The sequence below is a fragment of the Perkinsus marinus genome (assembly GCF_000006405.1).
Source record: "Perkinsus marinus ATCC 50983 genomic scaffold scf_1104296927884, whole genome shotgun sequence".
NCBI lineage: Eukaryota > Perkinsozoa > Perkinsida > Perkinsidae > Perkinsus > Perkinsus marinus.
The window spans coordinates 765,106-781,186 of record NW_003217015.1 but is presented as its reverse complement, the minus strand read 5'-3'; the positions used below and the strand labels follow the sequence as shown (position 1 = coordinate 781,186).

The 16,081-nt window shown below is 49.7% G+C and overlaps 5 protein-coding genes across 5 annotated transcripts; 1 reads left to right on the top strand and 4 right to left on the bottom strand.

Annotated features, from left to right (window-relative positions):
• The first annotated feature begins 2,394 nt into the window (after nt 1-2,394).
• Pmar_PMAR010273 (hypothetical protein) lies at nt 2,395-4,116 on the top strand. The gene is made up of 5 exons (XM_002788685.1): nt 2,395-2,610; nt 2,667-2,769; nt 2,819-3,652; nt 3,705-3,790; nt 3,837-4,116. Exons 2-5 carry the CDS (start codon nt 2,728-2,730, stop codon nt 3,970-3,972), a joined length of 1,098 nt encoding a protein of 365 aa, XP_002788731.1. The 5' UTR covers nt 2,395-2,610; nt 2,667-2,727; the 3' UTR covers nt 3,973-4,116.
• A 1,900-nt stretch (nt 4,117-6,016) lies between these two features.
• Nucleotides 6,017-7,240, bottom strand: Pmar_PMAR010272 (conserved hypothetical protein; the record flags this gene model as incomplete). The annotated part of the gene is made up of 4 exons (XM_002788684.1): nt 6,017-6,661; nt 6,717-6,829; nt 6,922-7,044; nt 7,093-7,240. 4 exons carry the CDS (start codon nt 7,238-7,240, stop codon nt 6,017-6,019), a joined length of 1,029 nt encoding a protein of 342 aa, XP_002788730.1.
• A 236-nt stretch (nt 7,241-7,476) lies between these two features.
• Nucleotides 7,477-8,732, bottom strand: Pmar_PMAR010271 (pumilio, putative; the record flags this gene model as incomplete). The annotated part of the gene is made up of 1 exon (XM_002788683.1): nt 7,477-8,732. One exon carries the CDS (start codon nt 8,730-8,732, stop codon nt 7,506-7,508), a length of 1,227 nt encoding a protein of 408 aa, XP_002788729.1. The 3' UTR covers nt 7,477-7,505.
• Nucleotides 8,733-9,314: 582 nt separating this feature from the next.
• Nucleotides 9,315-11,511, bottom strand: Pmar_PMAR010270 (UbiA prenyltransferase domain-containing protein, putative; the record flags this gene model as incomplete). The annotated part of the gene is made up of 14 exons (XM_002788682.1): nt 9,315-9,380; nt 9,430-9,568; nt 9,664-9,780; nt 9,835-9,929; nt 9,974-10,100; nt 10,147-10,205; nt 10,254-10,376; nt 10,476-10,610; nt 10,662-10,778; nt 10,832-10,938; nt 10,982-11,129; nt 11,174-11,270; nt 11,303-11,383; nt 11,429-11,511. 14 exons carry the CDS (start codon nt 11,509-11,511, stop codon nt 9,315-9,317), a joined length of 1,494 nt encoding a protein of 497 aa, XP_002788728.1.
• Nucleotides 11,512-13,656: 2,145 nt separating this feature from the next.
• On the bottom strand, nt 13,657-14,080 carry Pmar_PMAR010269 (hypothetical protein; the record flags this gene model as incomplete). Its single annotated transcript, XM_002788681.1, has 3 exons — nt 13,657-13,742; nt 13,829-13,932; nt 13,968-14,080. The coding sequence occupies 3 exons, from the start codon at nt 14,078-14,080 to the stop codon at nt 13,657-13,659; spliced, it is 303 nt and encodes a 100-aa protein (XP_002788727.1).
• Between the last annotated feature and the right edge of the window lie 2,001 nt (nt 14,081-16,081).

Below are 16,081 nucleotides of genomic sequence, written 5' to 3'. Positions count from 1 at the left end.
ATTCTCTATCGCGTGAGGCATTGATGAAGGTGTGGTTCGTCGACCACTGTTGTGTTACGACCGAGTGTGGCAATGGAAAGGGAGAGTGGGATGTAACCATGACAAGGTGAATTAGAGAGCATACTTAGTTGAGTAATTTGTTGCTCATTGACCCCTATGTTATATCATAGATTGAATTATTGACCCTGGGCCGCACCATTACTAATCATGGTCTACGGGCAATGGTCGTAGTCTGAGTTTTCGGTGATTCTGGGGCCCTGGGCAAACCGGTGATGCGGGCCCCCCATTCTAGGGTCTTCTAGGTCACTGGTGTAATGGTCGTCGACCACTCCACCTTAGAATCATTCTACTGTACGGATGGCTTCGTCACTGGAATCTTTTCTGCCACATGCTCCTAACGGGCTTGTCTAAGGTTTTCAAATAGTGTATCTGATGGGAGTCCGTGTGCGAGTTGATCACTGATGAGCAACTGAAATTTCCCATAATTCCCTTATTCTTCTGGAGCAGGTCTACTTGATGGCTTCCTCTGATAGTGAGAGCGGCTAGGTCCCATAATGGGAGCTAGTTCGATAGTGAGAGCGTGCCACTTGGGACAGCTATATCCACCATTTGGTACCCCCTACAGCACGAGAGTGCCATCTGTGTGACCAGAGGCGGAATGCGATTCGACTTTCCGTGAAGGTCAGACCTGAGTCGCGAGGAGACGAATCGCAGTCACTGACGGTCAGGGTATACACGCTAATGCTAATCTCCAGCCGCGCCATGTGGTGCAGCGCCTTAACATGGTTAATAGTAGTAACGCCCGCACTAGTTGATGCAAGAATAATTGGGATGGGCATCATTGGGATCGAAGCATATTATTCGTCCTTTTGCAGCTAGAAAGCTGCGACGTCCGCAGTGCGCGCCGTAACAGTTCTGCGGTATCAGCACGCGTGCGCACGTTGCGCCACCAAAGTATCTTAAGCTTCCTTGCACGTAGGGGACAATCCCTGCATTTATGTAACCCTACGCTTCCGCGGACTCCCTTCCAAGAAAGCCCTAGCACGTTATCACTGGGGCAGATTGGTTGGCATTCGGTGAAGAGTCCTTGTAGAGTGCAGGTCCAGGCTATGACAGTCTCCTACTTGCTTCTACCCTGTCTCTTTCCTCTCCCACGTACGGGCGAGCGAGATTGAATCATTGGCGACACGCGTGAATCGATTCGGACACGCGATTGCTGGATTCGCCAAGTTAGTAGAGTTGGCGAAATCTGGGCCCCTGCTACTGGGCATTCCTTGCGATCTCGGTTGCCCTCGAACTCGGCTGCCCTGTCTCGTTTCAGTTGGCGGACGGTGAGGGGAATTTCGTGGCGCAGTGAAGAAAATCCAGCTGTCGGTGCTACTCCATGAATCAATGATTTCTCAAACGACGTCGCTGATTCGCGTCCAGGTATAACAACCGCTGCGGCTGGCTTCATTTTTCTTGGTGTCACAGCTTTAGCTGACTCGAGATCAATCCTCGGCGCAAGAAGGTTTATAAGGACTTCGGTCAATTCTACTGACCAGTGTAGTAGATTTAGTCTTCTTGAAACAGGGAACGTTGGCAAGGGAGCTGCCGCGCTGCAGCTGGCCAATTTTGATTCCATTAGAGCTTTGAACGATACTGAGGACGACTATCTCTACAACACTCAACCGAGTCGAACAAGTGAGGAGGTATGGTGGGAGGCGACTGCTGATGATGAGTACAAAGATGATGCACCGCTAGCATGGCTTACTGGTGTCTGCGTTTGGTGTAGTCTTCTCTTGTGTTATTAGAGGAGTGGAGAGCTCCACACTAGTTTTGTAATCTGCATTGTCCGTGTCTTCCATAGCAACTCTGTTGGAGGCAGCTACATCCTCACATGTTAGTGTGTGAAATTTGCTGGAATTTGCTTTCATTCGGGTTTCGGATTTTTGTGAGAGAGGCACAGGGAGTCTCCTCTACTCCACGAGATAGGGTTCTCATGGCAACCTCATGGTTGAACCGTTTTTGTCTTAGTCCCAAAGTTCCATGTGGCATCTATCCCTTTACAGAGGCCTATTACATCAGTACACATTGGGACAGTGTTACAACCATCCCATGTTCACAGCTTGTACTGTTCTCATGTATTCCCTCGATTAGCGTCGCGTTCGATGGAGCCTAGCATCTGTACAGTGCCATGTAGGTTACGTTTTCGATGCACATACTTCCGCGATATGTGTACATCCCTATGATCATTCACATACTCACCATTCTGCAGCTAGCCTTGCTGGGGAGGGCCGCTGAGAGCTCGGCGACTCTGCAAATGTCGCTCAGGGTGCCCTTTATCGACGTTGGACCAGGAGACTTCTGCAGCTGGGCCCCTGACATGATCAAAACTCTCATGAACAGCAGTCAGGCATACACCATTACTGGGTGTAGTCGTACGGGGACGGTCCTTCCAAGCTCTGCAAGAAGACTATTCGACCTCTGTCGAATAGCAACGTGGGCACCAGCAGTGGAGGTATCGAGAGACGAGTATTGTCATGGTCAGTGTTCCGCTGTCTACGACCATCTCCGCCTCAAACCAGAGGGACGGACTAGCACGAGTTGTCAGTGTGAGAATGCTGTGGAGTAAGTATGCAAGGCTCGATCTCGGCTCAGCGAAGTATCATTTTCGCTGCTCTCAGATGCGTGGATGGTTCGCTATTGCCCAAGATATCCGAGTTACCAGGTGAAACCTCAGAGGCGATGTGGAAACGAGCGATAGCGTCATCTAATTGGCGATTTAGGGTAGGTCGAGCTGCTGAGTGCATCGTTGAGGGGTAGTTTCATGTGATAGACTGCGATATGCGGTAACTGCGGCTGCTCCTGCTGGTTGGGTTGCACCCCGGACAAGTTGGCGTGTAGCAAAGAGGGTTCTCTGATCTCTACCGCAAACCTCAGCTATCAAGATGTGAACAAGTACATGTATTTGGATTCACTTGATTCTGATTCAATGGCTGCCAATACACGGTCTTGGATATACAACCTGAGAGCTGAGAGACAGGCTCGAGACTTCGTCGCAGCCGCGGAAATCGTCACTAGGATCACTGAGTGGGCCGCGAGGAACATCTCGGAGAAAATAGGAACGGCTGCAACTCGTGTCAGTGCAGTTGCTTTGCTCGATGGTGGCCAGGCGAGCCTACGGAGCTTGATCGTACGGGACGAAAACCTCATCCCGGGGGAGCCCCTCAGGATCGTTGCGAGCGTTGGTTACATCGGTTCTTTACCGCCTAACTTTGAAAATTGCAGTCTAGGGTTGATATCCACTCTGGTGCCCAACAGCGACGACATCTCGGTGTTGATGGATAGCAGTATGAAGCTGAGAATCGGCATCACGAACAAGATTGAGAACTCTGTATACACTCTCATAGAGGCGACCACGAACGGTGAGATGGGAAACATATTCGCACAGTGCTGCAACATGGAGGCATCATGGGATTTGGGTGTGCCCAGTGCTACAGTGCGGGCCAGGGGTGAGCGCAACGATGAAACACCGACCCAGGGGCCAGGGTGGTGGGTCTGGATGCTCATTGCGCTATGTATAGCCCTTTTCCTCGGTCTTATTGCATCTCTATTTCTGGGAAGATGTAATCGATGGAAGAGGAAACCGGCGCCGCCGTTCGCCAACTTTGTAAGGGTCAACACCGCGAGATGGAGCTACTTATAATCTCTACTGATTTCAGGAAGACTCTGGTGCTTACGTTGGTCCCAAGGTTGGTTACAATGCCTCACGGGAAACTCCCACAGCAGTTGTGGACCCCGAATCTGGGTGAGCTCAATTGAGGCAAATTTCAAACATTTATCATGAATCTCAGGACCCCGATTCTGCCCCTCATAAAGAAGAACTCCATCACGCCTCACCAGAGGAGGGCATCAATCAGTCAGCTATCGAGCAGCGCCAACTCGGTTGTGAACCCGTCAATCCGAGTCGTACAAGAGTCGCCTTTTTGACTTGCATTATGTAAATTTGTCCCGCACCACTTAGTCGATACACGTCAAAGTATATGCATGTTCCTATAACGGGGCGCTTCCATTTTAGACAAACTCGAACCTGCTTTATAGTGGGCTTACGCCTGAATATATTTGTATCCAATCTACTGCTTAGTGTTGCGTGGACAGTTAATTTAAGAGATCCTAAGCGCCAACAAGCATGATCACTGAGTTCGATTGTTACGAGGCTCTGGGGATAGGATGGTCGCAACGAGCATATGAGATAGTCTTACTTGATACCGATACGGTAGGAGCAATCATAGTGACAATCCTGCATCACAGGGCAGGTCCGAGACTTGTACACTGTAGAGGCGTCCAACTATCGCACTCAACGAGAGAAGAGTGTGAGGGGATCATGTGCATGCAATAGCAGAACGAGTCAACAGGCACGTATACGACATCAGCTTGAATGCATCATCGAAGGTCTTGGTAGCGGCAGTGCCAAAGCTCAAGTACATTATGGGGTGCTTGAGGTAAACTCTCGAGTCCACTGCAGGGTCTGCGCGTCGCCATCACAACTCTCTTGCATCTACGAACGACTGATTGCCGAGTATACCTTTACCTGGAGAGGCATGCCGCTCTCGGCTTGCTTAAGGTGAGGCTTATACAAGATTCGGATGGCAGTTGTGAGCTCTCTGGTAGGTTGGCCCGAAGCGACTCTTTGTAGCCAACGAAGACTCGCCGTTGATCGAGATCAACCCCCTGTGTGTACGACTGCTCGAGAAGCTCGCACGAGATGCCACCAGTACAGGTGTTGGATTTCTATGTTGATGAGAGTCGCCAGCGGTGCGGTATCGGCCTCGCCTTGTTCGAGGGGATGCTCACTCATGAGAACGTTGAGCCAAGAGCTATTGGTATCCAGTCTGTGATGCCGCATGAGGACCCCATAGGGCCCCTCCCGACTGTTCAGCATACGACAGGCCCTCTCCGAAGCTCCTCAACTTCTTGGGTAAACACTACGGGCTCTACAAGTACACTCCCCAAGCCAATAACTTCGTCGTCTTCACCGAGTGAGCCCTCGCTGAGGCAGGTGCCTATTAGACAGGGTGTTTGATGTAAGGTATTTTTCGAGCGACGAGGACCGACGAGCGGACAGCACTCCTCATTTGCATAGAAGTTGCATTAGAGCGTTCTCAACTCCCACTCAGCCACGCCGATCGGCCAACGCCCAATCGAAGGCTACTGTGGATATTATCGACGGTGCCTCTCAGGATTTCGAATCTCAAGCGAATGAGAATAACGAAGAACAAAACCAACAGAAAGTCGGGGGCACTCCCGTTGGTATAACCAGCGAAGGTCGTTCATACGAGGATGCTGTAGCGTCGCGTCGTTACTGAGACTTTCATGAGGCGTGTGGTTCAGGATCAAGCCAACGTCATCCAGTCAAATGCTGATACAGCACTTTCAAGGTTGGAGAGACAGCACCAACGCGAAATGATGCTGCTCCGCCAAAGACTGTTGGAGTCTCAGAAGAAGGTGGAATCCACGGAAAGAGATCATCTAAGCGCCAGCCGGGTGAGTTGAAAATCCCCTACAGCCCTCCGGTGCGAGGGAGCTCGAGAGATCCGCCACACTCATTATTGCAGATGCCTCCTGCCTACACCTTGAGACGGCCCTTCTAGGTCATGATTGCGCATCTCGTCGAGAGTGACACTCATCTGAGTTTGACAGTAAACGAAGTCTCTTGCTGAAGCTAGGTGTTGCTGCGTTGATATGCGATGTATGGCCCCGTGTCAAGTTGTGTTGAGCCTAACTAAGAGGCACTGGGATCAGACACTCTAACACAGGCTTATGTCGCACTTCCTTTTCTGAGTTGGTGTTACCAAATCTGTCGCTGAGCTGTAGTAGCCAGCCTACTCGAGTAACTCAGGGCCATCACATAAACGAGATATCCCGGATTCTCGGTCTTTCAGTGATACCGCTTGTTCGATGCGTCTATTCGCGAGCCGCGCTCCGCATACTCTTCCACTCAAGTATCCGTATGCAACGCAACAGGCAATCGACTTCAGCCAACCCTACGACATTCTAATGCTTGGACTTGTCTTCTTACATTGAGATTGCATTGTTTGCACACAATAACGTCGGCGTCGTGAGGCAAGTCGTGATGAGACAAAAATGAACGGCAATCACCTTCTGTAGGAAATCTCAACCATTTTGAAATCACGGACACTCTGAGTTGCATATACGCCTTCGTGAGGCACCTCAGCAGTCTCAGTCGAATGTTCTCCGAGAATATCTCCAGAAGGTCCAGCATGTGAGAAGGCAGCATCTTCCCAAACCGTCGCGGCTGTTCACGTAGAGACTCATATACCTTGAGAATTCTGTAGTAGTCTCCAAGTGCTGCCCAAGAACGGAGCCGAAGGGCAGAGCGGATGAAGTTATGCTCTCTGATACTTCTTGGTATACTCCTCAGTCGCCGAAGACACCGCATTTGATCCAACTGGAAGCCCTGCAACGCGCTATATACAATCTCGTACGCAAGGAACTCCGCCTGGACGTTATCAGACAAAACAACGGAGCCTGTATGAATCTGGCGAGTCACGGCCGACAGGCACTGTATGAACTGCACCAAATCCTGTGATTCCAACGCCCATCTGGCGTTGGTAGTGTAAACATCCAAAGAAAGTTGAGATCCATCTAGACCTTGAACCTGAAGCCAAAGACTTCCGACTCGGAACTACATGGCAGGAAAAGACGCTTTTCACTTTCATGTCCTGTCGAATGGCTCGGAGCTGGCCGCTGATGTACTCCCAGGGCTTTTCATACCGTAACTCTTGTTGCAATCGATTGAAAGCCACAGACAATACAGATGGAGGACCTATCGCGATACAAACACAACAGTTGATAAGCAGACGCATTCCAACGCATCCAATAATGACACGTAGACTAAATAAATGGGGTCCTACTTACGTACGGACTCCACTCTGGCAGGTGCAGTCAACCGAAGGTAGTCCTTCTCCAGAACACTGCAAGTGCCCTTCACATACCTCTCAGGTGTTGCAACCTCGCTGGCCTCATCGGCGGTAGGCGAGTCTGATCGACCCAGTACACTTCTGATAGAAGTCTCATGTCTCAGCTCACTTTGATCTTTCGTTTTGCTGTCAACCTGCCGAAAACGGGCAGCACGAGCAGCTCGGCGTTTGAGCTCGTCCGCGTCCACTTTAGGGGGCTGGCGGACACCTCCCGAGGAGTATACCGTTGTTCTCTGTCCAAACTTAGGTCGCGGCATTCACAGGAGATCGCGCTGCAGTGTTGAATTATATGTTGGCTTCCCCCAACTGAGCCCCGCCTTTTTTCTCACTACACTATGGAGATTTGCACAAGACTTCGGGAAGATGTGCACAGAGAAAACAGCAATTTTCCGAAATTTTCTCAGAATTTTCATATTGTCACCAATACATTCGCTTGACCACACCGTTTTACCGTTCAGCTCTAGGCACCGACTATCAACACAAAACTCCATACTTAAAAGGAAGCATATAAATGATACACAGTCAGTGAGCAGACAATTGTCTCGAGAACTGTCCTGGAACCGGGGGCAACGATCCTGCATGAATCGACTCCACCGCGGCAACCAAGTGTTTAGCAAAGGAAGACTTCCTTAATGCTGGCAGCTGCTCCTTCAACTTCCACACAAGCCGACTTCGCTCAATCATCTCACTCGGTGCCAATTCGAGTAGCCTCGAGACGATGGCGCATCCGTAACGATCCCGCAGCATAACAGACAGAGCCACGGCCTCTCCCGCACTGCCACCCCACGCCGCTATAGAGGCGGCCTCAGCACCCGAGTCACCCAAGACTACCGAAATTACGTGGGCCAACTCCACCATGGTCAAGTGCTGCAGACACTTGTCAACAACATTAGTCGAAAACTTATGACACGACGCAGCGGTGATGTCCTCCATAACGTAACTGTATATCGCCTTCCGGTCTGCTTGTGTGCCATAAACTATGACATGCTGAATAACGTAATTGCCGAAAGAGTTGGTGCTCAGCTCAGCACATGACCTCACAATAGACGTCCGCATCTTGGTTATCATATCGGGCGGGCATGTCTCCAGTAACCTCTGAAGTACTCTACAGCCGCATGCATGAGCAGCTAGCCAGCTCGCTGATGGTGTTAATGCATCTACTATAAATTGAAGTTTTTCCACAGGCCGTTCTATTTCAATAATCTTCTGAACCACATGGTTGCCATGAGCATCCTCCACACACTCCTGTATTCTCCCCTTCAACTCGCTGATCACAAGAGCATGTTGCTGTGGTAAAGGCACGCACGTCGCCGCAATGGCCCGCTGGATCACTCGGCACCCATACACATGCACTGAGAGTCTAAAGACCTCTCCAACTAGTTGGTCAACTATCAATCCCAATCTAGTCTCGACATCAGCGCTCACCTCAATCATCTTCTGTACGACGTAGTTACCATAACTATCCGTGGACAAGTCCGTGATATGTTCCAACAGTTCGCATACGATCAAGTTAGCCTCGCCCTCGTCAGGTGCTTCCAACCTGAGCTGAACAAAGCGGCATCCCCACTGGTCCGTGGCGAGTTGAAGGACATGTCCCTTAACATCATATATCGTCGTAGCATGCTGCCATAATTCTTGGAGCTCACTCTTCGCCGCTTCCCTCTGTGCCTCCTTCTGCTGCTGCGCTCGTTTCTTTCTCCCTTTCCCTCCTGCTGGAGGCACACTGGTAGACGGAGACTCTGTCACCATCACCAATGGAGGAGTCACCAACGGGGCTTGCCGATGCGGTTTTATAATGCCATCTTCTACCACACTGCATGCCGAGCCGAACGGCACTTCATCAGATCCCGCCGGGGACAAGGACGGTCTCAAACTACTGCTTCTACGAGCAGTTGGAGCTGGCTTCGTCGAAGCCTCAGAATTTAACTGCTCTCTGACACGCATCTGCAGCACCAATGGTATCTCTGTCGTTGGTAAGTACTTGAAGACATCCGCCCAGCTCATATCTACCTCCGCCCCCTCTGACTTATCCCAAGATTCGTCAGGTGAGTCGAGGAGCTCTAACAAGACGTCTGATGCAAGAGGACGACGACGGTCGCTGTCATGTCGGGTAACCATAAAATTATATTAATAACTGATGGCCCCCAGTCTCGTGCTGTTCATACAGCAGCTATGATTGAACCAACACTACGTGAACAGATGGGCCGAAAGTGAATAGCCACGATCCATTTCCAGACATCAGCGCTGATAAAGAGTCTACGTACGGTGTTGTTATTATTATTCGACTCAAGATGAAGATCTCCTTTATGCCATGCAAAGCAAAGCTGATCATCACTGCAAGGTCATATAGGCTACGGCCATCACAGCCATCGAAACGGCGACTCCAACGAAATTCACCTGCAGACGGTTGAACTGCTAACAGTGACTGCAGTCGCGGCCACACTACCGGTTGGCCTTTTGGTGAACAAGCCAATCCCATAGCAGTAGCTATACCATACATAAGTACGGTGTCGGATGTCTCTTTAACCACGAACTTTCTCTCTGGTCCTTTGAGAACGCTGAGGTCTCTGATGCAGACTCGATAACTGATAAAAAGCGCGATCAAAATGTCTGTCGGCAGATTCGAACCATAGACCTTGTCCTTAGTGAACCAATACCTTAACCGCTAGACAATTATTACATTTGCCACATGGTCCTGGGTATGACCAGAAACGTGAGCAGAAGGCCAACACAGTTATACTCATTGATTATCCAAGCTGCAATGAAGTGAGGCGCCAACTGCAAAATTGCAAAGTACCTGCATACAGTCAGCTCCCATGGTAGGCCATCACAACCTAACACGACAACCTACACCCGACTGAGCCTAGGGCCCATCATAGAAGCAAGTGTGTTCACTCCCGATGCCTTATCCTCCTCCATATCGCGAATATTATTCGAATTCAGAATCTGAGAGCGTCGCCCTCAAGGAGCCTACTCAAATCCAGACTTACCGCCACAACGAGCAACAGAGTCGGCAACGTGAGGATGAAAATTTGGCCAAATATAGGCGTTGATTGATCTGGATTGGTAAGACACAGTAGGAAGTAGTACGTAGTCATCGGGCCGAAGGTAAGGAAACTGGACGGGAAAGTGGCAACAGCTCGACGGGATTCTCCCCACTCACATGAGGATGTCTCCAAGGCCGATGTACTTGAACGGTAGGGGACCAGCCGTATATATAAACTAACGATTGACAACTATGAGCGGAGCGAAGCTATACATGGTCATTACCGCAGCAAGACCACCAACTGTGGCCAACACTGTAAGTGATGGCTTGTACTCCGAGGGGACCATCAGACCACAGCGGACCAGTAGGATGACAAACACTCCGAATAAAGATGCTGCTGATGCTACCTGATACACAAGAGTATGCTCGAAACAATATTCCATCCCAAGTGCAGGTGACTAGCAGGACCTTGGGAGAAGAGATAAGCCCTGAAATCAGACAATTACCATCGTTCGCATGGTCATATGTCCATCGACTATTGACCTGTCCGCAGCTGTGTGCACGTTGTCAACCCCATTCCACAGATCCGCGATAGAGTTTATCTGGTTAGCTGCAGCTTGCACAGCAACGAGCGAGAATATCTAAACAGGGCATAGTGAATGTAGACAGGGAGAGAGCCACAACACTACTACCAATTCCGTCATGTGTGACACCGACGCTAACTCCAGCCCTAGCCAGTTCACGACAGCAGCCGTCACGATCAGTGGGGCTAATGCCGCGGGGAAGGTCCATGGTCTCACCGAGATAAACTGCAATATGATGATCATCCCACCGAACTATATGGTCTGATGAGAACACTTACCCAGGTGAGGAATACGCTAGGCCCGGAGGGGATCTTAGACACTCCAGCAGCTACCTTCAATGCTAATATCAGTGCTACACGCGGAGCCACCTGTGCTGCATCGACCCCTAGAAATCTAGAATGATCGAATCAGAGTTGATAGGGACATACCGGTAGCTAGCATTGTGATGGTGGACTCGTATATGGTCACTATAGTCATCAGCTTAGTGCCAACCGTGAAGAGTGTCCTATTCCCGAGGAGTGGTACTGGACCAATGAGAACTGCGGTACAGGCGATCACACTTATCAAGGCGAAGACCTGAGCACGCACTCGTCCCCTGCAGTTCATAGATGAGACCCTACCCAATGAACCACGACGCAGAACTCTCTCGGAAGGATGGGAAGAGCAGCATGGACCAAGTCGTCTACAGTAGCAGTGAATGACCTATTGTATTCATAGCTGATAAAAGGATGCTGGGTAATCCTTGTTACCTATCTTGGGTCCATCCGCACGACCAAGCGAACCAAGCTGTCAAGGCCCCCGACAGGAGCATATCCTGGAAAGGTCGCATCCTGATGGAGACCTGCATAGTATTTCCAACTGCAATGCCGGTTTACATCGTTCCCTTCCGCGCATGAGCCTTTCCATGTCCCTTCCTCAACTTTCCCTTCACAGCAGTAGACGTATCCTCAACAACCATACTAAGTGACTTCCAGAAAACAACTGACACGCGAACAGTGAAACCTGCGAGAAGGGTCGGCCTCAGGCAAGTGTCGCAATTGTGATGAGCTCAACAGCGGACATCTTTTTTGCTTCCACCACTTGTGAGATACTCTGCGGAGAAGGCACTAACGTGGGCGTTACTAATGCGTGGCAACGTCAAAAGACATCGCCCTCAGAGCGACTAAAATGGTGATAAAAATGACTTGGCCGGGGTTCGAACCCGAGACGTGAGCTCCCTGCTTAGTATGATCCGAGGACCTACAAGTGTGCAAGGTAGGATATTGTCTGTTACACTGCACAAAGCTTGTGGAGTGTTGAGTGGTGCAAACACTGGTGCAATGACACGTTCGCCCGCGAAGTTAGTTACTCTGAGCTGTACTCTAGCCTGTTTATTTCGCTCTGACGTTGTTGCTCCTGGTCCTTACGGTTATTGTGAGACTTATTGACACTACTTTATCATCTATCAGTTGCTGGTGAGCGTGCCGGCTCATTTTGCCCACCCTCTGCCACCCGGTAGTTTCTAATTGTCTGCATCTTGACGGGTAATCCTCAACTGTGTGAGGATGGCCGTCCGATAGGCACAGATGAAGTCGGCAGGGCGGGGCGAGTTGAGTTGACGAGTTTTGTGTGGCAACTGCGATCAGGCCTGTGTTTGCAAGTGATGATTTGTCACTATATGCTGGTAGCTGCTGAACTCTGTGATGACACACTCGACCTGATAGAGTGGCGGACTTGAAACTAAGGTGTTCGAGTTACTCGAACGCTACTCGAACCGAGTGGCTCATATCCGAAAACTAAGCGTCTCGTCCTTGTCTATCACGTCACGAGACTTGACGTAGCTGCCCCCACGCGTCCACCCCTGGCGTGCACTCCATGCGTATGTGCTTGCCAGCTACATGCCACAGTACTTGTCCACATTCTTCCTCCTGCTCTTGCTAGGGATTTTTCCTCCTACTCAGAGTTCTGGACTTGTTGGGTTAACAGTCCGATTCAACAGGACAGTAGAACGTTGGCAACGTTACGTTGCCCAACTTCATACCAAGTCCGCATCGAATTAGCAATCTCTGATGTCCTACCTCCACGTCCACGAAGCAAGCAGTTGTGGCGAGCGCAAGTTCGTTCCTATTGGTTCGAGCTTGCGTCCGCTACAATGGGAAAGCATGAAGCGAAGCGGAAATGCTGGGAGGTGCAAGATTGCTAGAAGCAGTGTACCTCAATGTTCTGTGTGTCCTCTAGCTTAGATCCCAGTTGTTGCATTGGGTATCGGTTGTCACTATTAGTAGTTGAATTGCTATTGCATCAATATGTCTACTCCTGTTTTTTTCCTTTTCTTCTTTCTTTCTTCGTGTGGGAGAATTGCGGATCTGCTCAACTGTGGAAAACCTGCCATGACGGTGTAGGCGGCGTGCTTTGCCTACAGTTTGATGCGTTCTCGCAGATCACGGTCTGTTTCATAGCACAAGGGAGGGTGCTGTCGTGTTCGACAGCTGGGTAGGGTATATATTTATGTATGTGCCTCATCTGCAGAAGCAAAGTTGCACAACACCGATCAATATTCATTCCATTGTTAGTGCAGCTACTAGCTCTAGCTTTCGAATTACGTTTAAGCATTGCTTTCTCGCCCATCACCCTGACCGGGCCAAACTCCTTCGTGCGCCTACTGCCGTCTACGATGGATTGGGAGATGGGATACCGGGTCTACGATGGGGATGTTCTCTGTCCCACTCAAACATCATTCACGCTCAGTGGAGCCGGTTCCTCAGCGGCAGAGGTCTTAACTGTCCCAAGTATCGCGATATTTTTCCCAGACTATGAAAAGTCGAACACTACAATGCATCACAACTTATGCCCATCAGCAGGCCAATGATTGTCCATAACATTCTTTGTATAGAGCAACAGTCTTAAATCTACCTAGGCCCTGATGAGAAGAGGGATCCTCACCTGTTTCGACAGGTTGTTTACCCGTAACAGTGAAGGGTGGCACGATCCTCTTAGACTTGGAAATCTGTTCTTTGAATCTCCTGGCTGATATGAGCATACTTGACGGCAACCGCATACCCAAGTGGATGTATCTAGTAAGTTTCCGAATGCACGAAGGTGTTGTTAACCAACATCATCCATCTCACACAGCATTAAGGAGCTCAATAACCTGCAACAGGTCGCTCTGCCACCTATTTGCGAATCCAGCAACAGCTTGCCGCACGTTGTCTGCACAAGAAGCCTCATCAACTCATGTTTAGGAAATTCAAAATATATGCCCTGCTGTCAATATGCTGTAGTATCGATGAGCTCACTCTCGATATTGTTCCGAACGCTATCTCGCCAACGCCCCTCATCAACAGCAGTATTAATGTCGTCCATGCGGGTGCGTACTCCCTCCAGCTGTTTCTGCCTGCATCTGACGATGAACGATGGTAGATCTTTTTCGCCTACATCTTCCTCCACTGCTCCAATTGACTCTCGCGGATGTGTTCGCCCGAACGCAGTCGTTCAGATTCCCACCTCTGTGCGACCTGACAACACCAACTGACGAAGGTCCAGAGCATGTGTATGAGTCGGAAAATACACACATAAATAGTCGTACATAGTCTTTGAATTCTTCGAATTCTTGTCGTAACTCTATTGCCTCTTGTTTGAGAGAGCTACAGTCACCCCCCACCTGAGCAGATCGATTGCGTATGATGGAACCAAAGAATCGCAGCAGTTGTCTTTCCATAGTCGTACCGTTTTCGCTTTCAACTCTGTGATCTCCTCGGCGCGTTTCATAAACTTTTCAAGGGAGCGCGTCATTCTAAGCTCTACTTGGGAGTTGAGAGACGATACCTACGCATGACTAGATCCATATCTACTGTACACCAATCTTGTTCACGAAAAACGCACAAGGTAAATTTCAAATCCAATTGAGGGAAGTGGTGAAAAACCAACACGGCATAAATGTATATCCTCATCCTCGACAGTTCCTCAACTTAACTCTCTTTTGAGTTCGTCGTATTTATTCTCGGACTCTTTCTTCAGAGCTGTAGACCTATTCCAAACTGTTTTTTCGGACTGTGAGCGCGGTGGCGATCCATGACGCCAGTTTCGAGCGTGTGCCTCCCACCACCTTTCCTCAAGGTCCGAACATTGCCCTCCCAGCTTAGCGATTTGATCGGTAAGACCCTGGTGAACCGATTTAGCCTCAGAAGCTAGCTCGTCACTACGAGCATAACTACCAGAAAAACATCAGTGCAAAAGCCATCCAGTAAAAAAGCCAACCTCCTGGAAATTTTAGTCTCAATCAATGCGGTCAGTTTTTCCTCAACCACTTGTATGTCACTCTCAGTCTTATCTGAACATGTCATCATCAGGAACGCTCTACTTTCCCTATTGAGGTGGATCGCAATTCTGAGATCCATGACTTTTCGCGAGCATTACGGTTTATCTCTTCCACTTTCGTGCTGATAGTGTCTACTAAGTCATGGACAGGTGCCCGTAACTGTCGAGGGCTGCGACGATGCAGAGGGTGTTCTTCTCACTCGTTGTATGGAGTTAGATAACTTCTCCTGTATATGTTTCGAATGTGTTTCCAGCTGCGAATCACAATTTTTTCTGACCTAATATCAAGATCCTCAAGTTTTCACCCCTCCCCAAACTAACACACCACCCTACCTCATGGACTGCTTCGTCCAACTTCTTCACCCGATTCCTAGCGGCTGATACCTAATCCTCGCGAGACGGAGAGCAATGCATCAAGGGCTCACTTGAAGGGCTGTGTCTTTGTACAACTTCTCGAGCTTAATCAACCTCTGTTTGACCATTTCATCTGTCTTCATGCGCTCTTCTACAACACCAATGATCGAGCAAGATTCATCCAATGGTTGTCATCGTGATCTCACCATCCTGCCCTTTGCGAGACTGCAAGAGTGTATCGATGCCTTCCTGCACACCCCGAGCCAACTCGGCCATGCGCGAGACTGATCTGCGAGAATAAGTGTGGAGGGTCCTCCGCGAACTTCCTCAGAAAAGCGAAGTTTCCTTCCGACAGGGCGGAGTAAAACGCTCAGTCCGATATCGTGCTCATAAAAACTTCAGGAATAGGACATATGCACATACTAGCATTCCTGTAGATATCATACACATAACATTGGCCTGCAGATTCGACTTAGTTATTCATCCAATAACCACACCTGTCTGTGATTTCTTGCGCACAAGATGTTGCCGCATTTATTCGTTCTTCAACCCGACTTTCCAATCTCTCCCTATCTGTCGAGAACTCGCAGTGGCCGGCCGAAGTAATGGGCTCACCCGATTGGACCCCATCCACCGTCGCTGCTACTGAAACTAACTTCTCGTCAATTGTCGAAGTTGCTCGACCTAATATCATTCACGCCAATAGACCGCTCACATGAAGCCTATATGATATAGGCTCCCTCTCCTGCGGGCTACCATCCGTAAGACTCAGAGGAACTTACTTGCAGATCGACACAAGTCACTGCACTTGGCTACTCTGTTCGAGAGATCATTGAACGACACGCCTGAAGAGATGTGGACACTTTCCAGGGGATTTC

Coding starts and splice junctions, on each gene's coding strand:
- Pmar_PMAR010273 (XM_002788685.1), top strand. CDS start 2,728: ATGTGGAAACGAGCGATAGCGTCATCTAATTGGCGATTTAGG. Junction 2,770..2,818: donor CATCTAATTGGCGATTTAGG/GTAGGTCGAGCT, acceptor TTCATGTGATAG/ACTGCGATATGCGGTAACTG. Junction 3,791..3,836: donor GTTGTGGACCCCGAATCTGG/GTGAGCTCAATT, acceptor CATGAATCTCAG/GACCCCGATTCTGCCCCTCA.